General features: G+C 40.9%; 1 protein-coding gene across 3 annotated transcripts; it reads left to right on the plus strand.

Annotated features, from left to right (window-relative positions):
• Positions 1 to 12,429: 12,429 nt before the first annotated feature.
• LOC117856620 (uncharacterized) lies at positions 12,430 to 23,459 on the plus strand. 3 transcript variants are annotated; one of them, XM_034738956.2, is made up of 21 exons: positions 12,430 to 12,940; positions 13,124 to 13,186; positions 13,768 to 14,081; positions 14,161 to 14,236; positions 14,309 to 14,386; positions 14,471 to 14,530; positions 14,609 to 14,713; positions 15,651 to 15,764; positions 16,078 to 16,119; positions 16,275 to 16,379; positions 16,477 to 16,664; positions 17,772 to 18,052; positions 18,135 to 18,256; positions 18,380 to 18,422; positions 18,583 to 18,674; positions 20,166 to 20,214; positions 21,131 to 21,207; positions 21,312 to 21,434; positions 21,740 to 21,828; positions 22,206 to 22,251; positions 23,218 to 23,459. In XM_034738956.2, exons 1-21 carry the CDS (start codon positions 12,794 to 12,796, stop codon positions 23,263 to 23,265), a joined length of 2,262 nt encoding a protein of 753 aa, XP_034594847.1. In that variant the 5' UTR covers positions 12,430 to 12,793; the 3' UTR covers positions 23,266 to 23,459. The 3 variants fall into 3 exon arrangements, with proteins under 3 accessions (XP_034594847.1, XP_034594848.1, XP_034594845.1); XM_034738957.2 differs by having other exon boundaries at positions 16,275 to 16,373; XM_034738954.2 differs by having other exon boundaries at positions 12,432 to 12,940; positions 16,275 to 16,388.
• Positions 23,460 to 24,457: the final 998 nt, after the last annotated feature.

The raw sequence follows: 24,457 nt of genomic DNA on the forward strand, positions 1-24,457 counted from the left end.
GCAAAATTGGTATTTTGCGAACCCCCCTGCCCCTTCCATGCAAACACCCCCCCCCCCCCCCCCGCGCGCATACTCCCAGAGACGCCACCTCCACCAGGCGATTCGCCGCCGCCTGTCGCCCCTCCGCCGGCCTAGTGACGGCGCCGCCGCCCTTTCGCCCCTTCGCCGCCGTCCGTGGTTCTCCGTCGCTCATGGCCCTTTGCCGACCTGGTGAGGGTGCCGCTACCCCTTCGCCACCGCCCGTCGCCCCTTTGCCCCTTCCCGGACGTCGCCATGGATAGCCAAGAGCAGAAAGAGCAGCATCAGCCATGGACAGGGTACGATCCTGTGCACGGGCAGCGGACGGATGCCCTCTCTCAAGTCATCATCGTTGATCATGCCGTCATCGTTGATTCTGTCTCCATCGACACCAATGATGTCGGACTTACAGGAAGAAGTTTTGAGACCGCCGCCATGGATCATTTGAAGTCTGTGGTTGGAATGATGTTTGATACACTCACAGATGTGGAGAAAATTTACAAATTGTATGCACGTGAAGCTGGTTTCTCCGTTCGTGTTGGTCAGCACAAGAAGCAAAATGAGAAAATATTAATCAAGCATTATCATTTTTCAAGGGAAGGGTACAAGAAGGAGAACGTAAAAAATATTATTGACGAATCCAGAAAAAAGAGAAAGACACATAATGTAATGGAAACCAGATGTGGTTGTGAGGCACATATTGTTGTCAAGATTAGCAGTGACAAGAAGTATCGGATAGCTTCAAGGTTGAGGAGCACAGCCATGGTTTTGTGTCACAGATAAAAGGTATTTGTTAAGATGCAACCGTAATGTTAGTGAGAGGGCAAAGAGTACTTTGTTCAATTATCATAAGGCTAGTATTGGCACCTCACAGGCATATAGACTTCTCCATATCAGTGAGGGTGGGTTTCAGAATGTTGGGTGCACGCTGAGGGATTTGCAAAACTATTATCGTGACTTCAGGACTAAAATCAAGGATGCAGATGCACAGATGTTTGTGGCACAACTTGAGTGAAAGAAGGAAGTAAATCCTGCCTTCTTCTATGACTTTTATGATGGATGAACAAGGACGATTTGTTCATGTGTTTTGGGCAGGTGCCTTATGCAAGAAGGACTATAGTGTTTTTGGTGATGTGGTTTTGGTAGATTCAACATGCACCATTAACCAGTATAACATGATTTTTGTGCAATTTACTGGAGTCAATCATCACTTGCAAAGTGTTTTCCTAGGGGCAGCATTCTTGGCAAATGAAAAAATCGAGTCATATGTATGGTTGTTTAACACCTTTCTTAACGCTATGGGTGGAGTAGCACCTCATCTAATCATAACAGGATGATGATGCAAGCATGAAGGCTGCTATTGCTCAGATTCTACCAGATACAACTCACAGACTTTGCATGTGGCATATCATGGAAAAGGTCCCTGAGAAGGTCGGGCCCCCAATAAGAGAGGATGAACAGTTCTAGGATAGACTACACACGTGTGTTTGAGGATCCGAGACTTCAGATGATTTTGAGTTAGAATAGAATTCTATCATAACAAATTTTGCACTTATGGGAAATGATTGGATTCCACAAAGTTTGCCATGCGTCAATCATGGATTCCTGCATACTTTATGGACATACCTCTAGCAGTAATCCTTAGGACTACATCACGATCGGAGAGTGCAAATTCTTTTTTTAACCGTTTCATTCATCGAAAATTGACCTTTGTTGAGTTTTGGCTAAGATTTGACACAGCTTTGAAGTGCCAACGCCAAGAGGAGTTTTTTTAGATTAAGGAAAGAACATCCGGCCTCGATCATCCACATGTGGATGTCTACAGCCATTACAGACCATAACGTTCATAAATACCCAGCACATAGGCTAACAACCAAGCATTAAGCCTTAAACACTAAAATAGATACTACTGGACCAACTCCTTGGACACAAAGCAAGCAAGGCCACTATTGCCCGTCCAAGAGAAGCTGCAACAGGGTAAACAGAACTTAACACTTGTTGCTCCACCGACAGCAACTGGACATCAGCATCAGAAGCAAACATCAGCCAACATCTGAATCCTTAAGATAGCACCTGAAGATTGACACCGTACTGAACCTGACTATATCCAGTAATGTTACCCAGGTTTGTTGTACTTTCAGCCAATCAGAATAGGGACCACATTAACAGCTTTTATTTATGCAGAAAGTCTTTTTCTGAAGTTCCAACCACATTTGTTGAAAAACTCCATTACACTTCAAGCTTTTAACAGTTATTCTTCAAAGCAGTTTTCTCCTCTTTAGATAGCCTCGACCATTCCCTCGTCCAGAAAGTCCCCCTAAAAATTACCTAAAAAACGAATTAGGGATGGTTCCTTTAAAAACCACTTCATTTCTACTCAACCAAATTACCCAGCAAAGAGCAGAGATACCAACAAATATTTGTTTTCTATGTTGTAGAGGAAAACCTCTAATCCAAGAACTCAGCATGTTAGGCACACTAGTAGGTGGTTGAATTCCAAAAGATAAATACATTGAATTCCATATACACCTAACCAAATGACATTCAAAGAATAAATGCTACACTATTTCATCATAGTTACAAAAGGAGCACTTCTACTTCCTTGCCGGTTCCTTTTAGCATGATTATCCTTTGTTAGAATAACTCCCTTTTTCAAATACCATAATAACATCTTGATCTTAAGTGGTATTTTTAACTTCCAAGCAATACACAAACGGGGTGATCCTTCCTGTTTCATGATTTCTTTGTACATTGACCTAACAGTAAAATCATTATTTTTATTCAGATTCTAAAGGAACCTATTTTTTTGTTCATCTAAATCATATACTTCTACCTCGACTACTAGATGTAACCAATCTGTCTGTTTGTCTCCTGTTAAAGCTCTTCTAAAAGAGATGTTCAGAGGCACAGAACTACAGACTTTAGCAACTGTATCATTTTTCCTTCTAGCAATATTATACAGAGATGGGTATGTATCTTTCAAAGGCGCATTTCCAACCCACTGGTCCTTCCAAAACCTAGTTTGCTTCCCATTGTGAATTTTAAACGTTTCCATTGATAGGAATTGATATTTAATTTCCATGAGCCCAGCCCAAAAATGAGAATCTCCCTTCTTTTTTGATACTTGTGTTAGGAACTTATTGGTTAGATATTTCCTTCTTAATAGTTTTTTCCACACTCCATCTTCATTTAAAAGTTTAAATAATCACTTGCTTAACAAGCATTTATTTTGGACTTCCAAGTTAGAGATGCTCAGCCCTCCCATATTTTTTGGTATACACAAAATGCTCCATTTAGCTAATCTATATTTCTTCTTCTGCTCATCACATTGCCAAAAAAATCTAGATCTGTAACAGTCCCAATCTCTTTAGAACACCTTTAGGTATTCTGAAAAAGGACATCATAAATATTGGTAAACTGGATAGAACTAAGTTTATTAGTACTAGCCTGCCACCTACTCACAGTAGTTTACTCTTCCAACTTGCCATTTTTTTCTGAAATCTCTCTTCAACCACGTTCCAATCCTTGTTTGAGATTCTCTGCTGGTTTATTGGGATACCAAGATATTTAAAAGGTAGAGAACCTTCCTTACACCCAAAAATCTGTACATATTCTCTCACTTTATCTTTTGCTTCTCCAAAGCAGTATAACTCACTCTTATGGAAATTAATCTTAAGACCAGAAACCTTTTCAAAGGTACCTAGTACCAATTTCAAATGTTTGGCCTATTCTATATTATTTTCCATGAAGAGTATTGTATCATCAACATATTGGAGGATAGATAATCCTCCGTCAACTAGATGGGGCACTAGTCCCTTAATTTGCTCTTTTTCTCTAGTTCTCAAAATTAGAACTGTTAACATATCAGCCACCAAATTGAATAAGACAGGGGATAGAGGATCCCCCGTCTCAACCCTTTTTTTGTTTGAAAGAAGTGTCCTATATCATCATTCACTTTAACTCCTACACTTCCTCCATTAACTATGGTTTCAATCCAACTATACCATCTATGTGAGAAACCTTTCATTCTTAGAACCTGTTGTAAGAATGACCAGTTAACCTTATCGAAGGCTTTCTCAAAATCCAGTTTGAGAATAATCCCATCCTATTTTTTCCTATGCAATTCATGCATTGTTTCATGCAGGATAACCACTCCTTCTATTATATATCTCCTAGGCAAATAGATTGTCTGTGGTGGACTAACAATTTTATTGGCTACCAATATGTGTATGTTAGCAATCATCTTTGTAAAGATTTTGAAACTAACATTCAACATACAGATTGGTCTATATTGCTGGATCATTTTAACTTTCTTGAGCTTTGGAATTAGAGTTATAATTCCAAAATTTAAGCTGTGTAGAGGTAGTCTGCTATTATGGAACTGATCAAACATGGCCATTAGATCATCTTTGATAATGCTCAAAAAACTTTGTAAAACTCAATTGGGAATCCATCAGACCCGGAGCTTTGTTGTGTTTCATTTGAAAAATGGCATCCCTTACCTCTTTTTTTGTAAACTTGTCATTTTGTTCTCTTGTTACCTGAGGAATATCCTCTGTCAAGTATTCATTCATAGATCAATTATTTGTCGATTGGGATCCAAACGAGATTTTGTAATACTTTGATATGTATTTTTAAGATTGTCATGCCCTTCAATTATCCCCTCTTCGTGTTCAAGATGGAAAATTCTAGTTTCCCGATGCTTTCCATTGGCTATCATATGGAAATAGTTTGTGTTGTTGTCTCCCTTTAAAATTCTAGTACTTTTTGCTCTTTGGTACCATTTGATTTCTTCTTCTCTTAGGAGTTGTATTAGCCTGGCATGAATACTTTGCTTTAAGTCACATTCTTGCTGACTTAGCAGCTGTGATTCTGCCTTTTTATCCAACTCATTAGCTTTTCTAAATAACTTCTATTTTTCTTTTTTATATGCCCTATTCATGTTTTTTCCCATCATCTCAGGAACTGACTTAATCTCCTGATCTTATTCTGCCATTTTTGCATGGCGGTGGAACTCTTTTTTTCTTTGTTCCAGACATCACACACTAAATCATAAAAATCTTCCCTTAAGAGCCACCCCAATTCAAACTTAAACCATGGCTGTCTCCTGTTTCCATTATCCTGACCCGTATTCAAAAGTAATGGTGTATGGTTTGAGATCTCTCTACTTAAAGCCTGAACTGTGGCTAGGGGGAATTGTTGTTCCCACTCTGTGCTAACCAACACTCTATCCAATCTCTCATATGTTAGCGTTCTTAAAGAATTAGTCCAAGTATATTTCCTCCCTGACATCTCAATTTCTCTTAGATTTAAACTATCTATGATAGCATTAAAGAGAAAAGGTCATTTTTCATCATACCTATCATTATTCTTCTCACTTGAGTTCCTAATTACGTTAAAATATCCTCCCAGCACTATTGGCAAATTTTCTTTGCTACAAGACTGCACTAGTTCTACTAGAAAGCCTCCTTGTACTCTGCCTATGCTGCTCCATAAACAATAACCAGTACAAAATGGAAGTTATCTTTCCTAGTTCTTAATCTAAACTTAACAAAGAAGTCACCTTCAGCAATACTCCCAATATCAAGCTCATCCAAATCTATTCCTAGGAGAATCCCCCCAGATCTCCCATGGGGTTGTGTCCAATGCCATATGAAGTTTCTACCCCCCAAATAATTATTTAGTGTGGATAGGGTAAAATCTCTTCTTCCTGTTTCTAAAAGAGCAATGAAAGCTAAGTTCTACTCTTTAAACTGTATCTGCTAGAAAACGTGTTTTAGCAAAGTCATTAAGATCTCTGCTATTCCAGAAGGTTCCTTTCATTTGGATACAATTTTGCTATTATATAAAGGAAATTTTATTTTACAAGCCTTTCTTCTTTATGACTTAGCACAAGACTTGTATTTTCCTAATTTAGTATCCTCTTCTAGATGAAAACTATCATCATCAAAGACTTCCTCTAGAAGTTCCCCGCACAGATACTTAATAGCTTTGCTTTCTATTTCTTCTAAATCTTCCTCTTCTTCATCACTTTCTAAGTATATCTCACTCTGCTTATCCCCCTCCTCTACTTGGCCAAAAGGTCCAACCTCTGAGGTTAAGATCTCTCTGGCCAATTCTTCTTTTTTCTCCCTCCCCCAAGTTAACTCCTAACTGTTTAATATTGCAAACAACCTTAGAAACAGGAATAAAAAGGGAGCAACATTTAGAAAGGTTACCTTCAGTATGTTCTAGATTCTTTCTGGCTGCTATTTTTTCAGTCTTTGCTAATATGTGTTCATCACTTGCTTGAGCCAACCTTGGACTAGCCCTAGATGGTGTGATTAACTTCTCAGGGATTGCCGCCACCTTCTGAAATTCCTTCCCTCCCTCTTTCTCCTCCCCATTGCTGACGGTTCTTATAATTTCATTTTCCTCTTCCATTATACTGGCTGCCAGGTCGTTCAGTGTCCTATCAACTACTTTATCCATTATCTCCTCAGCCCTATCTTTGAGAAACACCCTGAACTTCTCCTCACTCATGTTCTGAACCTTCTCCTTTAGTACATTCAGATTATTCATCTCCTGATCTGTCTGCTGACTCCCTTCCTTTTTTCTTTCCTTTTCGCTATCTTCCCTGCTGCTTTTTCTTATTTTTGCTTCCCTATCTGACTCAGGATCATCTTGCATGTGATCCTCTTCACTTGCATCACCATCCCTTTCTTCATCTGCATCCCCCTTCCATTCAACCACCACTTTCTCTCCATTCTCATCAGTCCCCATCTTTTCTACTTCGAACTCTAGTTCAAAGTAGTGATCTCCAATCACCACATCCAAGTGAGGGGGAATGAGCAGAGGATTGAGAACTACCACATTTATCCTCCCAAAATCATTCTCCCTAGTCATTTTCATATCCACTGTCTGTGTTGATCCTAGCATTGACCCCACAACCCATAAGTTCATATACTCTCTTAGGGATTTTCTCATTCCATTTACCCTCACCCGCACCTTTGGAAGTAAAAATCTTTCCTCCTTCTCATGCTAAGTCTCAAACTGGAGTCTGATCCCTATTTGCACTCCTTCCTCCTTCACATCTGCCCCTCTAAAAGCAATAGCTCTCTGAAGTTCAGTTTTTAAAGGGAACTTGGTGATGAATGTGTTGTCTTCATGGGCTTCCAGTTCCCACTTCCATTTTCTAGGATAGAGTCTCTGAAGTTGGTTTACAATTTGCTCCTTTATTAGCTGTTCAATTCTTATCAAACCATCTTGGATTCCTTCTTTGCCCTAGGCAAGGGTAGGTGTGGTATATGATAAAATCCCAATCCTTGAACTGCATATCCCACTGCATAGGCTACTGTTCTTGGCTGCTTGAGCATTGGGCATTTGTGATTGACATGATCATTGCTGTTACAAATGACACAGTACACCACATTGGTACATCGCGCAGCCACATGACCCTTCTTTATACATCTCGAGCATTTGATTCCCATTTTTGCTTCCTCCTCTTTCTTTTCTTCCTCCCCCTCTGCTTCAGTCATAGTTATATCCATCACTTCCTTGTCTCCAGATTTTTTTTCTGTTCAGTGTCGTTTGATGTTATCTTCTCTTTCCCATATCTCCCTCCCAACTTTTCCCTATCCTCTCCCTTCTGTACAGCAATTCCTTGAGACCTTTCTTGCCACCTGTGTCCTCCACCACGCCCTCTCATGGCCTCCCTTGGATTAACACCTCTCCAAACTCCATACCCTGAACGCTGCCAATCTCTATCCTTCCTAGTAAAGTACTGGATCTGGTTTGTTAATTGAAAGCCTCTTCCAAAGTCCTCATCCTCCTTTGTACCACTGCTGTTGGCCTCCTTCCCCATCTTCCGTCCACCTCCCATGTGCCGGCCTACTCCATATCCTGCTTTGCCTCCCCATCTAGTGGGCGCTCATAGAAAGCACGGTTGCCATATCTTTCCTTGAATCTTGTTGCTCCTCTTGCGTTATATCCTATAATCATCTTGTCGTTCTCTCCTGTTGGCACTCCCTTCTCCCTTTTCCTTTCAGTAGTTGAAAGGTTATTCTGGGTGTTGGACAGGTCCTGTGCGACAGCCCTTTTATCTCTCTTGTCCTCCTGCCTTCCTTTTCTCCTTCCACTCGACGCACCTCTTTGTATTCTATGATAACCATAAATGCTGTGACCCTTAGATTTCCCTCTATTTTTAAGGAATTGTCCCTAGCTATCAATGCATTGGAACACATAACGCTTTCCCACATGAACAAAATATGTATAGCCGACCCAAGTTATTGGGCCATGAAGTTTAAACTCCTATTCGCTTTGAAATTCAAATTCCCCTACAATCTTTACACTTGGGCTACCCTCAATAGAAATTTCATCAATTTGTAAGAATTTCAATTCACCTTCCAAGAATGAATTCAGACATAATTTATCTTTTGGTGAAACAGATACCCTAAGATCTTTCAGCCACATGTCCCCTAGTGACATTTTTGGTGCTTGATCTCTCTTTGGCAATGGTCCTTTCCATGTTTTAACTTTCTTATCATCACTCTTTGTTTTGCCACTATCTTTCTCTTTAGCTTTACTAGAAATTTTGATTTTATAATTCTTAATACTAGGGATTGTCACTCCCTCCATCATCAGTGTGTCACCTCCCTTTGGAATTAGATGAGCTTTCTTGTCATCCTTTTCAACATAACTGTCATCTTCACCATGATCAAGTGATCTATCATCCTCAAGCCCATCTTCTGAGCTTACCTCATTTGCTAATGGCTAGAAGCGGGAACCATTCCCTATCTTCCTTAGCCCAAGCAGCGGGTCTGATGACTTTCTGTAGCTTTGCACTTTCAGATTGTCAATCTCTTTACTGTCTGAAATAGCATTTGGTCTATTTTCATTATCCTCAACTTGTACATCTAGGCTCTTATCAAGCTTCACTGAACATGAAGGCTTTGATGCCAATGTTAATCACCGTCGACGAGGTCTAGCAACAAGGACAATGGTCCCTTTACAAGCTCCCCCCAAACGACCTCTAACCCGTGGAACATCCACTTCGGCATTACATCGAACAGATTGCACTCTCTCCACTGAGGGATAAGAAGAATCACTAGCTAAAATTGGTGAGGATTGAGTTACCTAGTTATGTCGTCCTGCAATGGAGGTGTGCTCCTGTTCCCGTAGTTGTTCGTCGAAGAGCGCATCCTCAAAGTCCTCCTCGTCGTCCCTTCATCTTCCTCTGTCATCTGCTCTTCCTCCCCAGCAGCGCCGTGTCCCCCATCTTTCAGCTCCATCTTCATTCCCTCTAACTGCTCCGTGGTGGTCGATAGGGATGGGGTGTACACCTTCCCCTGGCACCCTCGATGGCATGCTTGGCGCACAACTCTCCTTGCCGGCGAGCTCCAGTGCCAAGAGGAGTTGAAAGCCGACAATGCAAGTCTTCACACCCCTCCTAAATTGATGACACAATGGGCCATTGAGAAGCAATGTAGTGTGATATATACACATGAAGTTTTCAGTAATTTTCAGGAACAAATCATAGCTGCAAGTGACCATTGCGTTATTCAAGGTATTACAGAGTGTGAAAATATAAAAATTATCACCATCTGCAGTCTATCTGGAAAAGAGTGAGTGGTTCGGTTGAACAAGTCAAACATGTTTGGTAGGTGCTCCTGTAAATTATATGAGTCCTATGGCATCCCGTGCCGTCATATCATACAAGTGGTTAGAGTCGAGAAGTAAAATGAGATACCATCGATTTATATTATGAAGAGATGGGAGAAAAGATATAAAATGTGTGTATTGTATGATTTTTTTTCTATGCCTGTTTTGTACAACAGTCTTGATCAGATCTTCAATTTTACAGGGAACTATTCTTTGATGAAAAAGGTAACCTACTAGATGAAAAGCCTGAAGATCATATGGAGGTGGCAATGCGGAAAAAGATTTCAGATTCACGCAACAAGTTTGAAGATCTTATCCAAATGGCCAAGAACTCTGAATAAGGGATGGACTTTTTATTTTCTAGTTTATACAATCTAGTAGAACCTCTTCAAAAGATCACACCTACTACGAGAGTTAATAAACAGGATGAGTATGATTCCTTGATAGTAAAATTCCAAATGAAGTCGATATAGATCCACTAAATGATATCAAGTTGAAAGGGAGATGCAAAAGAATTAAGAAGAGCAAGGAGATGAAGGCTGGAAGCAAGGGTAAAAGTAAACGGACGTGTGGAAAATGTAAGCAAGTAGGGGATCATGATGCACACAATTGCCCAAACAATGTTATTGGCCGATATTTCAAGTTCGTGTAACCTTTTAAGACCTTTCGGAATGCTTCTTGTAAATACTTTGATATAATCATTTTGAGCTAGTGTTTCAAATATAGACAGTGTGCTAATATTTTAAGTTTGTGTAACCTTTTAAGACCTTTTGGAATGCTTCTTGTAAACACTTTGATATAATCATTTTGAGCTAGTGTTTCAAGTGTAGCTAGTGCGCTGATATTTCAAGTTCGTGTATTTGATATAATCATTTTAATTTAATCATTTTGTTGTTGATATAATCATTTTGATATAATCATTTTGATTTCGTCGTGTAGCCAGTGTGCTATAATCTGCAACATGCAATTTTTAGTGTGCTATAATCAGTGCATTTGCATAAATGTCATTGCATTTACATCCTTACATAAAAGTTAGTACATATTGCTGTATATTGATACCACCCACATAATCAGAAGTCAGGCATTACACAGATGGCATTATAAAGATTACACAGAGTACATTCAGATTACACAGAAGTTGACTTTACAGTTGCACATATATTTCGAATGCAGTGCTGTCTCAATTCAAACTAGAATTCGTCCTCTGATTCAATTGCCTTGCTTCTTTGGATTCACCGAGCCAGCCATAACAAGGCAACAACTTCGAGCTGCCCTTCTATCTCCAATCTGAATAATTCTAAAAATCCCTTACCTGGAGCTCACACGCTGGTCAAGAGAGTGGACACCACAAGTACTATTTGTCACCTGAAAATAGCATGCTTGCAATCGAGCAATGGCCACCATCCTCGACAGATCTCACACAAACCAATCATTCCCATGCCCCTTATTTTGAGATATTGGCATTGACATCCAAAACTTATTTAAAGATCCTACTGTAATCCATGATTGCATTGATGCCAGATAAGGCATTGCTAACCAACTTGGCTGAGAAATGAAATAAACACTGGTAGCACTGAATCGACTGCTTCTATAAAATACAAAACAACAAAATAGTGTGAGTTGTGCCCAATGGGATCATGGATGGGAAAAGTTCACGCAAATCGACATCAACTCAGCGTTGGGGATCCTCAATCCTAGGCTCGCCTGAGATGAGGGGAACAATGGTTTGGGAGAGGGTTGCTTACGGATTGCCCGACGTGCCATGAGGGGCGGCAAGAGGCGAAGGGGCGGCGACGCCCTCACTAGGCGGCGGAGCCCTCACCAGGCCGGCAGAGGGCCACGGGCGGCGGCGAATCGCGATTCATGGGTGGCGACTCACGATGGAGTCAGCAGGGAGGGGGGGGGGTTGGATGGAAGGGGCAGCGGGGATTCGTGAAAAAACAATTTTGCATTGCTGGCCGCGCGGGCGGTTAAGTGCAAAATAACCTCATCTCTAACCCTATCCATTGGATTTGCATCTTGTAGCATTGATTCAGAGTTTTCAAGGTTGCACGGGCTATATGATTTCCATCAAATACGTTCTCAGCTTAATATGGACAGCGAGATGATCTATTTAGCCAACAGGAGAGATTACTATCAAAATTCAGTAGCAAATGGAATGCTTGCCCAATACGAGTACGACCGATATTAGAAAAATGGTAATGGCAAGTATATAGCTAAACGATAGAACCAACTGTCAGTACTCATAAGATTTCCACGACAGGTCTGATTAGATCATTGTACTTGACGAGGAATTCTTTGTGAGTTGACCTCGATGACGACTTACGGTGGAGCGTGTTGACTGACCAAAGCGAAGACCACCAAAAGTGCAGCGAGGTGGCAGTAGACTACTCTCTTTATCCTTTAATATATAATATAGGGTGGCGTGGGAAACATGCTCGTTAAATATTTTTAAGCTCGATTACATTTGTAAAAAATATTAGCAATACTTATATTTTTAAATAAATTTATTATGTAAATAAATTCAACTATGTATCTAATAATACTAATTATGTATCAAATATTAATATATTTTTATATATCCTTGGTAAAAGTCGATTACGTTTGGAAGCGAGAACGGACGGAGGGTGGAGACTTGCAGCACGACCATCATTCCCTCATCCCCACACTGCCACGGGCGCATCGAATGAAAGCTATTCATCACATCGATTGAATTCGTCATCATGATGAATCCATGGCGGTGGCGTCACCACCTCCGCCGCGCCCGCGCCCACCTACCTACCCCGTCTCTCTTCCCCTCGCCTCCCCTCTCCTCCCCGTCGTTTTCACCAATTCCCTTCTTCCGCGCGGCACCCGTGACCCCCCGCGGCCGCCCCCTCACCGGCGGCTGACCAATTCCACATTTCTTTTCGGAAAATTAATAACCACGGCGATTCCACACTTCGAACCCGTTCCGCTTCCGCCTCACGCGGCAGCACCGCTCCCGCCGCCCCGCGGGTCGCGTCGAGTCGGCCACCTCTTCCGGGGCTTCGGTTCCTTCCGCGCAATTCTACCGGCGAAAGCAGAGTGGAGTACCGACTAGAAGACGAGAGCCTCTCCGCACCCCGAACCCTACGCTGCCCCCGACCGCCTGCCAATGGACCGCCTCGCCGACGGCCTCGCGGCGGCATCCATCTCCGACCCGGCGGACCAGGGCGCCGCGGCCGCCGGAGCGCCCAGCGCCGATTACCTCCTCAGCGTCATGCGCGCCGTCGAGGGCGCCGACGCCACCATCCGGAGCCAGGTAACCCCGCCCCGCTTTCTTCGCTTCCCCTGCGTGCACGTCTGTTCGAATTCCGTCGCTTCCCGCGGCTGCTTCGGTTCGTTTATTGTGGCGACAGCTTCATGCGGAGCGATAATGGTGGTTGTGGGGCAGTAATATGTAAGGGCCGATTTTGAATTTTTGTGTGTTTCTATTCCATTTCAGTTGGAAGAGAATAACCGCCTTAAGGAGGAGCTGTTGCGAAAAACACAGCAGTTGCAGAGGATGGTAGGTCTATTTCTGTTTCATTCGTGCAGAGTTTTAGCATCACCAGAGGCATGTTGTTCTTCACACGGTGCTGTTTCCATCGTATTAAAATTTAAGCATGACATGTACCTGCGCTGCTACTGAAAATTGTTAAGCTTAGGGTGAAATCCAGCAAGTTCCAGTGGAGCAAAATTCAACTGGATCTGTGGTTGGTATTATCATGTATCTTGAAACGCCTTTCCGCCCCTGTTCTCTTTTACTGAAATGGCAAAACCATGATACCACGGCATGCAATTTTTTGCTTAAAGGATTAACACAATCGAGATGTTTTATTCACTGCAAAATTTTGGATATGGTACTTTCATTGACTAGAGCTTTCTGTATGGTTTATGTTTCTATTTTCAAACACTGCCAACAGGTACATTAATTTGAAAGCTATTGGTCTGTACTCTGTACTGTAATCAGTTCAACTTGTCTCGTGAAGTCATTATGAAAAAACACAACTCTTGCTTAACATGTAACAGCTAGAATTATACTTCCCCGTCATATTTGTGGGCATCAATCTTTTGATCTGGAAGGTGCTTACTTTTATTTGGTTTCAGAGGGAAGATGCTACATCCCAAAGTTCTTCAAGTGGAGTAGGCCAAGAACGCAATTCTGTTGCTAATAAAATGGATGGCCCAAAGTCATTTGATAACGGCTTTTCAATAAATCCCCAAACTACCTCTATCTATCCTCAGAATGGAAGTTTTGGAAGCGGAGAGCATCTGACTCAGGAAAGCATGAAACAGAAATACCTTGACAGTCCTCAGGTTAATGGAGGATTTAAAAGGTCATTAGGTGAACAGACTGCTGTGGATAATGGTGGTCCATCACAGTTCTCCACTCCTTCATCTCGGTCCCTTTCTCCCAATAGGTAACTTGGCACACTTAAGTCACCTATAATTCTGCCTTGTATTATTTTAGTTATAAAAAGAAAAATCCTTTCCTTACAGGCACAGAAAAGATGGAGATTATGATTCCAGGTTACTGCCAGTTTCAGATATGAACTCAAACATATCCTGGAAGCAGGTAAGTTAGTTTGTACAGCATCATATGCATACTGATTATCTGCTGTTTCTAACGAAGATAGTTCCTGCACAGGACCTTACTGTTAAGGTCAAAGAAGGTGAAGAAGAGATTGCACGATTAAAGAAGCATCTCGCTGATTACTCTGTGAAAGTAATCATATTTTTGCACAGAAAGGTCACATCTACTGTATTTTTCCTTTTCTATCTTCCATTGACCACAAACAACTCCTGACAGGAAGCACAAATACTTAGTGAGAAATACACGTTGGAGAAACGTATCGCCTATATGCGCATGGTAAGATGTTTATTATGTCACAAGTCAATCGTTCCTTGGAGTGAGTTTATCATCTTAACATAATAGAATTGTTTTCAGGCATTTGATCAGCAGCAGCAAGATTTAGTTGATGCAGCATCAAAAGCTTTGTTGTACAGGCAAGATATTATTGAGGAGAATATCCGTCTAACATATGCATTGCAGGTAGCTTTCATGAATATCATGGGAATGGTTGATGTATATTATATCTTTGTCTGCACTCACAGTCTCTCACTGTTGGAATCATATCAAGTTTGTGGCTGGTTTTACTATAACCATTTTAGTAAAAATCTAATTATTTTTTCTGTATAAACTTGATGTTATCAATGTTCAATTTCAGTGCATACTTGAGTTTGTACCATGGAACTGGTTGAAATTCAAAGCCGGAATGCGACACATTCTTTTTTTATATATATAGCCAAGTCTTTATTGCAATAGCTGAAGATAGTTACGAAAATGCAAATTTCTTCTAGCTCCTTGATGCAAGGATTCTTTGTATTGTCTGTAGTAAGTACTTAAGGTAGACTGAGTGCCAAATGATTTCTGCTGAACAATTTTGTTCGTACTTCTGTAATTACTTCATAAGTGCATTAGGTAGGATAACTCATTTGCCATGATCTTGCGTCCATTAACTAGGTTCTAGAGCTAGATTTGGCTTCTACGTTCATACTTTGTGCTTCAGTCGTTTCATATGATTTTTTTTTTTGCAATACCCCAGACCATTAGTAATAATGTTGGCCCATGTGGCCCCAGGTCTTAGTGTGATTAGTCCCATATGGAAAGTTTAGATAAGTTGGGGCCAGCTTATAAGCCCTCCCGTTCCAAACATGTGCGTTAACTCTTTTACACAAAGCAAGTACAAAATAGAGGTGCTACACATATGAGGCTCGCCCTGTTGGTGGATTAGGCTATAATCGTGTTTTGGGCACGGGGTCTTACAAGTGGTAGCAGGGTGGAGCTGGGTGTTATAATGCTAATATAAGTTTACCTTCTCTTGATAGTAAAAGTGCCAGTTTATGTCATTGTGTTCTCACTGCTCATTTTTTGGATTTAGCAGTAAAATATTGAAAGGATACTCAGTTTTACTCATGCTACTTTCCAGGCAGCCCAACAAGAAAGATCGACTTTCATATCTTCTTTGCTGCCTCTTCTGTCTGAGTATGATAATCTCCAGCCCTCTGTTCTCGATGCCCAATCAATTGTTGGTAATCTGAAGGTATGCTCTGTTTTCTTGCATTATGGCAAGGGTGCTGTCATTTAACATGCACGTGAACTATTTATTACTTTATTATTGGATTGCAAGGTAGAATCAGTTTAAAAGCAGAAACAATTAAGTGCTATACATTTATTTTCCTTGTACAGAGTAATCGACAAACATAAAATGCCAACGTTAATTATGGACAAAAAGCAACCTGAACTCAATTAACATTTATAACCTGTGATCAAATTGCTTCTACATCGTACCTAATTCAATGGAAGCCAGCATCTGAGCTAACTATTTGTTAAATGTGTGCTCCTTTCCCCTGTAGGTTTTGTTTAGGCATATGCAGGAGCAACTTATTGTTATTGAGGTAATCCACACTAAGCAACCGAAAATATGCATTTACTTTCTCCACAACATGTCATACCACAATCAGTAGTGAGCTGTCATGCTTTCAGAGCTTACTGCTGATATTTTTCTTACAGAACTTTGAAGTTGCCTTGTATGCAAACTTGGATGGTGCAGGAGAAATTAAGGGAGTCGCGGTACCAAATTACTCCATGGCATACTGAATTGTCGAATAATACCAGCCATCCTGTACCTACTGATCCTCCTGCTGGAAAAGTATTGGTGACTACAGTATGAATCTTTAGTATATGCTCATTTGTCCATTACTCTTTCAAGACATGATCCCACTCACATGCTTCTTGTACCTTTACTTTGTCAGAGCAAAAGCAGCTTTGATATTGTTCCCCAGACACCATATCCTCACGTTCAATCACCAATGTCTTCCCCAGTTCAAGCTAGAAGTGATTGGGGTGCATTCGGTAACAAAAACCATCATGTTACTCCAAGTGAGGTTCCTACAAGAAATGCTGAACAAGATGACATGGGAGGGAACTCTCTTTCGAGCAGGTAGTTATAGTATGTCTCTTTAAGGTATCATTAAAATAATGTACCCAACTAACTTTTGGTTCTCCACCAGTTTGTCATTTCTTGGTCATGCTCAACCATGAACATTTCATGAATAACAGACGCTATTGTTAGCAAAATCCCCCCCCCCCCCTCATGTTCTTGTTTCACTATTTTGTTAAACATTAACTGTTCTTATGGATAATTTAGGAAACCATTTTGGATAGTTGTAATATAAAATATCTATTATATTTACCCTCTTTGGACAGTGGATAGACTGGCCAAAAAGGCTTTGCCACATCCTCTTGCTTGCCCTCGCTGCGACCAAGATGAGGAAGCTATCCAACGTATGTTGATCTAAAAAAAAAACTCGTCCAGGGGGGGAGACGTCCCCCCCCTGAATTAGTCTTAGCCCATCGAAGCAGGCCGGGCGGGAACTTCAACCAGCGCTGCTTCATGGCAGCATGGGACCCTTCCACACCGTTGCACAGGAGATGGGCGCAGTGATCTGCGGCACCAGGGTTCGATCCCGGGCGGGCGCCGTCTCAACGTACGGGCATACCATCACGCTATGAGCACGTCCGCAACATATATTGATCTCATGTGTGGTTGCTAGACAACTTCGGTTTGTTATCCTACATCAAGTTGGCTTGCAGGCCATGGCTCCGCAGCGAGACACGATAAGTCAACTTGATGTTGAATGGTGGTGCAAGGATTTGAAATAGGTCAAGAAGCAACTCAAGAAGGGGTTTAATTCATTGGTCATCATAGTTGCTTGGAGAAATTGGAAATACAGGAACTACTTTGTTTTTATTGGTGTCAACCCTGATGTGGCTGATGTTGTAAGGGCTGTGACAGGTCAAGGCATGTTTTGGTGTGCTGCTGGTGCCAAGGATCTCCAGGGTCTACTTGCGTGATAGTCTAGGGTTCCCTTTCCTTTCAGTGGCGCGAATGTTTTATGTTTTCTGTGTGGTCTGGAGTAGTGTTGTGCTTGATCTCTCTTCTTCTTTAATGAAATGACACGCAACTCTTCTGCGATGCGCGAGGGAAAAAAAACTATTATATTATGATTAGAATGCTTAATATAATATGAATTTTTATGTTTTTCAGAAGCCAATTTAGGACAGATGTTTCTGCTCAAGTATCTCAAGGTGATTCTCATGCTGTCCGGTTTCACGAGACCCCGAGTCAAAACCCACCATTCAAGGGTCTTAGTAGAAATGATGTACTGGATGGTTCAGAGAGCGCTGAATCCCAAAACACCCAAGAACCTTCTACTCGATGGGGTCCTGGGGACTCACCTAATTTGGCATCTGGTCTTGAGGATGCAAACCCTTCATATCCTTATCTTCCTACAGTTCTTGAGGAGCCTGGTTCTTCTTTCTCTGAAGGTAATTACTATTGAATTAAGTTCATATTGTTTAACACTACATTCGTCTTATAATATTGATAGATGCCTGGTTGAATATGCAGCTGCAGATGATGATCCATTGCCAGGTATAGAAGGGCTTCGAATCACAGGTGAACCTTTTCCGGGACGAGAACTTCTAGCAAGCGGTTACCCCATCAATGGTACCACAACTTGTAATTTTGAGGTGTGCTTTGAGTTCTTGTCGATCCACATTCTGAACAGTCAAATAAATTTTCTAACTCATCACTTAAGTTGTGAGTTACAAACTTTCAACATCGTTTCACTTGCAAATTATTTGTATCTGCAGTGGGTACGCCATTTAGAAGATGGCTCCGTAAATTTCATAGAAGGTACCCTTTCTCTTTCCTCTCTCTCTTTTTTTTGAGGTACCTTCCTCTTTTTTGTGCTGATACACAATAAGTGAGCTTATGCTCTGTTATCTTGTTACTTTAACTAGGATGTCATGATGTCTCGATAAAGTTGATTTTAGTTTTATTTTTGTTGATGTAGGAGCAAGGCAGCCTAGCTATGTTGTTACAGCCGATGATGTGGACACTTTACTAGCCATTGAAGTCCAGCCCCTAGATGATAGGAAAAGAAAGGTACTTTTTTTGTCATGTGGTTGTCTTTCTTTTTCGAGAATATGCAGGAGAGGTGCATATCTTTGTGTTAGGAAGAGGAAAACAGAGTTTTACAACGCGAGTCTTGTTAAGGTCTTGCAGGCCACTGGCTGCAGTTATATATATGCTACGATGCTAGGAACAACCATTTAAACTTAAAGAAAAGAAACAACTATCATGGTAAAATAGGTGCCCAAAGGTCTGCAGGGTGTTTGGCACCTGCCTTGGTGATGCTACGCACTAGTCTGCAGAGATCTGGCATGAATGATCTTTATACTACAATGCTGTACTTCTTTCCAAACATTAGGGAATTTTGGGGCTAGATTTTTCGTTTACCTTTTAAAGTCTCATGACTGATAGCACTAACTGATTAGCATTCTTATATGGTGTGAAGCAAATTCAAGTTCCATGTTGATTTCTGAATGTTGGCAATAGAGTCCAAATATCACAAGAAATTTCCAAAAATAATTCTAGGAGGCAAGTGTTGGAGATAGGGACCATACTTTGCAATTTCAGTTCTTAATCCCCACTAATCCAAGTAAGGGCATAAATGAGAAAATATCATGACATCTACCCTTTAAAAATCAGAGCTGCCTCCCTTTTCTACTTTGTTTGTTAGGTCCCAGATCTGATGATAGGTCAGCAGGGCACTCTGATCACTTTTGCCATTGTAGTCAATAGTGAACTGCTGATACCATTATTTTCCTTTCTCATTCACACTTTATGGCAGAATGCACTAATAATTTCGGACAATATTTGATGTGCAATTTCTTTCTGCTGAGCAATGGATGTCCTTATCATTTTTTTAACAACTGGACCTGTCTGTCAAGGTTGGAATTGTTTTTCTTGTCCTCAATTTAGTTTTAGTTTATTTTCTCATCTAGCACCGTCAATGGTCCACTTGTCAAGCCAAAAGACTTGCCTTTTACATTTTGGTACTGTGAAAAAATTTCATGGGAAGAATTTTGTTTTCATGTGGAACCCTGTTTCTGGAAAATATTACTTAGAAACTAAGTCGAGTTCGTTAGCTGAGAAACTTTGGGCCTGCTTGGTTCCTGGCCATCATTTTCCACGCCATAGATGTGGTGGCTCCACAGCTTAGGCTCCAAAAATCGCCACCTCACTTGCGGCGTGAAAATGAATAGAAAAGCACCGGATCTTGTGGCGAGCTGCATGCTGGATGTGGCAAAACATGATGTGGAATCCAACACCCCTTTTATTTATGTCATAACTCAAGGGATGCAGTGAAAGTTTCAGTTAATGTTACAGAATCATACTGGCATTTGAATAACTGGGTTACTAGATTTTCTGTCAAAAGTTTTGTAAAGTTTATTTCATCACAATCACCAATATACTTTGTCAAATGAGTTAAGGTAGGATGCAAGTTAAATGCTTTGCAGAAATTAGAAAATTGATTTCCTTCAATAACTTCTACTGTTATTTTTTCTGGAAATCTTCTATTTGCTGTTGCAGGGGGAATTTATCAAGGTTTATGCTAACGAGCAAGGAAAAATATCATGTGGTGAGTTTTGGGAAACATGAATTGTGATTATGTTATTTTCATTTACACTTCAGTTTTTCTCAAACAAAGTGCAAACTGAAAGAACTGGGGCAGCAGGGTTCACATGTTCTAAGCTTCAATGATGCATTTTGCTTTGTTGGGTGCTCATGAGATGGCACAAATACCTGATATAATGCGGCGCTTCCTTAGCTCTTTCATTTTTTATTCAACTTCAGTAGAAGGCAAATATTTTGGTGCTCGGTCTAATGCTAGCAAAGCTTATGTATACTAAGCCAATGGGCTGATGCAGTTGATCTGTGTTGAACTATAACAAACAAATGGTATTTGGGCCTGTGGGCAAGTTTGAAGAGTGGCCAAAGCGACTGTTTAATCTCCTTGTATTTCCTTAATTCCCAGGAACACTGTTATTTCTGTACTATTGTTCAAGTAAACCAATATGTGCAATAATTGATGCACCCAGTGTCCATTTTATATGGTGTGACCTGACTTGGCATGATCTTTTAAGCTGAATTTGAGAAAAAAAAAATTCTCTATTAGTATTGCTTCTAGTTACAGAATCAATAATCAAAGGAATGTATATTCAAATACGAATCTAGTGGTACCAGTTTTGTATCACTTGACTTATGTACTGTTAATTGTTGGCCAAAAGTTATAAAGTTTGAATTTTGAAATGTATGCACGCCCAGGGGCCAGGCCCCCTATGGTTTGGATTTTTCCACTACAAATTTTGAATTTGATCAAATCTTGAGCAAACTTAGCACTGCTGCCCCCCGCCCCCTCCCCCCCTAACAATGAAAAAAGGGGATTCCTGGCTACGCCCCTGTGCACGCCTTGTAATTTTGGATGAAGTACCTAGATATGTGGTAGCAGCATTGGATAATTTGTTTCCACATTTGAGTAACCATCTTTGATGCAGATCCTGAAACGAAGGAGCTTATTAAGAAAACTCTTGAAATTGGGCACGTGACCTATGAAGTCCAAGTCCAACAGCCTGTATGATCTCTGTCATTTGCAGTTACTCATCCACATATCAAAAGCATTCTTGTTACTTTCTTCTGATGTCATGCAACTGTCTGAAGTTTCAAATTCTCCAACAGCAGGTCAGATTTTTAGACATGTGGGAACCAGCTGTTTTAGCAATAAAGAGAGAGGGCTACAGCATTAAATGTATTGGTCAGCGTGGTGTTGTTATCACTGAGAAATTTCAGCAAGCAACTGCTGTATGTCCCTACTCTTTAGCATACTACATTTCAGGAAACAGAATGCTGCATTTTCTTGTGCTTTTGTTTTGACTTCATAATTAAATTTATTTTAACCGGTGTCACATTGCACTGTTTCTTAGGAGAAAAGTTAACACATTTCTGTTTTGCATTTGAAGTTTCTACTTTGTCACCTTTTTTTCCCTTTCAACCGTCTTTGAAACTGCTTTCATTTTCACATATTTGAATTAACCTGTGCCTGTATATTGTATGTTTATGAAGTGCAGTTTATAACAAATCTTGTAACACCTTATGTCCTCGTTCAGATTCAGATTCCACATGGGCGTCAAACAGAGTTTTTGATTATATCTGCTGATGGTGTTGATTATAATCTGAAGCCAGCAGAAAATACACTGTGAGTACTAATGAGGCTTCTGTTTGATTCATTGGAGCAGTACAGTTTTTGGACATTCCTAAATGGCTAAATATATTAGCAGCAGCAATCTCTGCTACTGTTTTAACCAAAAGTAACTGCATGAATCATCACTTCTTCAAATAGCAACATTGAAATTCCTCTTTCCATGTCTAGTACTATTGAAAGTATAGCAGCCTAGGACCCTATACCTCCCTTTTGATTAGGTTCTGGAAATTTCATTTGAAGTTCCTTGGCTCTCAGAATACTCCACTAGATAATCCCTTTATGCTTTACGTAACAATAATTTTGTGCTAAAGTGCTGACTGTTGAGCACAAATCATTTACTGCTTATCCTGTTTCATGTTTTAACTTTGCAGGTTGCGGGATACTATTGTTCTAGTATTAAGGTTGTTCAAAAATATGGTACGAACTATCTCTTGTACAAGACAGCATATTAGCATTCCTTTTTAATCTATTCTTCATTCAACAATAATAAGTGGGTATCACGAGCTTGTGAACCAACTTTATTCAAACCCATAACTTAGTAATATTCTTTTTTTGACCGAAGTCAGCAGGGGAAGCCCCTACCTATTTTTTTTATAATTTTTTTATTCCAGACCAGTTTAATTCGCTCCCACAAGGAGTCGAACCTAGGCCTGCTGGATGCTACTTAGGTGCTCTAACTACTAGGTTAGAGGCCCTTTCGCCATAACTTAGTAATATTTGATGATAAGAAAAGTCCATTATCATCCTTGAAGTTTGACCTCCATTCATTTTGAGCACTGAGCTATAACACTGCACTTTACAACCTCAAAGTCTCAAAACTTCTTTTTTTTTTCTTGTAGAACACGAGCGCTTACAAATGCATCAACACCACGCACAAACCTCCTTGAGAACACAGCCACAAATTGCCACTATTATTAGCATGTTGCCATGTTTGATGGCACATTCCTCTAAACTTTACTAGTTAACTGTGAAACTATTGGCACTCGATGATGTGTTGCATATGATTTGATGTACTGCTTTGCTTGTGTACTGTTAGCACTTTTGATGTTCTATGTGCTTAAATGGCCTGGCCTTTTGATTTGGTCACCATATCCATTGCTTTGTTGCCTTGTGCTGATCGTGTTTGGTCCCGTAGAGCCTGCAGCATGACCAATAGTTTTGTTGGCTAGCAACATGTCCAGCCTGTTATAGCGGTGTCTTGCTTAATGCCTACAAACATACAAAAACAAATTTGTGTGTTTTTCTTGAACATGTTTTTGGAGGATTCGTTCCTCTACAATTTAGAGTACATTTACCACATAAATGTTGACTGGTGTGTTGCTCCTTTAGCATGCACATTTGCCTGTTGTTTCAACACTGACACTCAACATCTGACCTTCGCAGGCTGTTGAGAGGAGAAGAGGAAGAAAGAAGGGCCTTTTCTTCAAGTAGACCCACTTACCTTGTATTTACGCTTCTTCTAATGTATGTAGCATATCGTTTGATAGGTGCGGCGTATATGTTAGTGTTGTCTTTTATCTGTTGTAAAATTTCACACACGATTTTGTTGTAAACTGATCAAAGAACCCACAGCAACCTATGTTGATAATATTTTTTCTGCCCTCTCAGAAGAGCAGGTCCTATCATCCCTAGTGCCGCTCCCTGTTTGGCTTCCAGGTTTTTGTAGAAACAAAACTACTCTTTCACTTATTCAGTAATGTAATGGCGAAAAAAAAGAGGGCCTCTGAAGATGCTCTGCAGATCTCTGTGATGACAGGAGAGGAGCCACCCTACATGGCTACACCTGGTGCTCCGCCTTAGCCGTCAGGGCTGGGCGCGATCTGCATATATTTGTAAAGATGCTCTGCAGAATTGGCAGCGAGGAGATGAGGTCCCCTGGCGGCCTGGCTCGCGTCCGAGTTTTTTTTTAACCAAACTCGCGTAACCTGGATCTATTTCTAGGATGTAACCAGGCTGGGCATGCTTTGGCGCTTTGCGACATGTGTGGACGGTCCAGGCCTGCGAGTAGGTTCCTGACGTGACACTGATCAAGCAACAGAATGGACAGCTCTTTAGCTTCACATTTGTGCAAATCACTCATGTATGCAGACTGTTCAGAATCTTTCGGTGCCGGCAGTGCTGATCACGTCTCTTGTTTGCGTGGCACGGACAAATGAGTCGTCTCTCCCAGTTACTTTGGCTTTTTTTTCTTTTCTTTTTGGATGAATAGCGTGTGTCACTTTCTGACGCGTTCCCTTCCCTAGGACTATTCAGTCCCGTCCACACAGGAGCACATTCTTGACTGCTGAGCACAGAATGTGAAGTCATTTGACAAAAGCTAGAGACGAAAGTTAAGTGCACTGTGTTTAGATGTTGAAAAAAAAAGCATGTTGCGGTTCAACATTGCCAAGTGCCAACATCGGCTGCACTGAACATGGAAAATGAGACATCATATCGACGCTTCTCTAGTTATTCCATCTGTTCACAGGCATATGGACTTTGGCACACGCAAGGAGAGCGTGCGGATTCTTTTTTTTTCCCCACACCTGGACCTTCGTGGAGAGTCGCACTGGTGCAAAAGTCATCGCAATAGTCTGCATGAAATACTGGGATCATCACGTCACTTGTGGAGTCCACTCACTAT

Source organism: Setaria viridis, chromosome 5, assembly GCF_005286985.2.
Source record: "Setaria viridis chromosome 5, Setaria_viridis_v4.0, whole genome shotgun sequence".
Taxonomy (NCBI): Eukaryota; Viridiplantae; Streptophyta; class Magnoliopsida; order Poales; family Poaceae; genus Setaria; species Setaria viridis.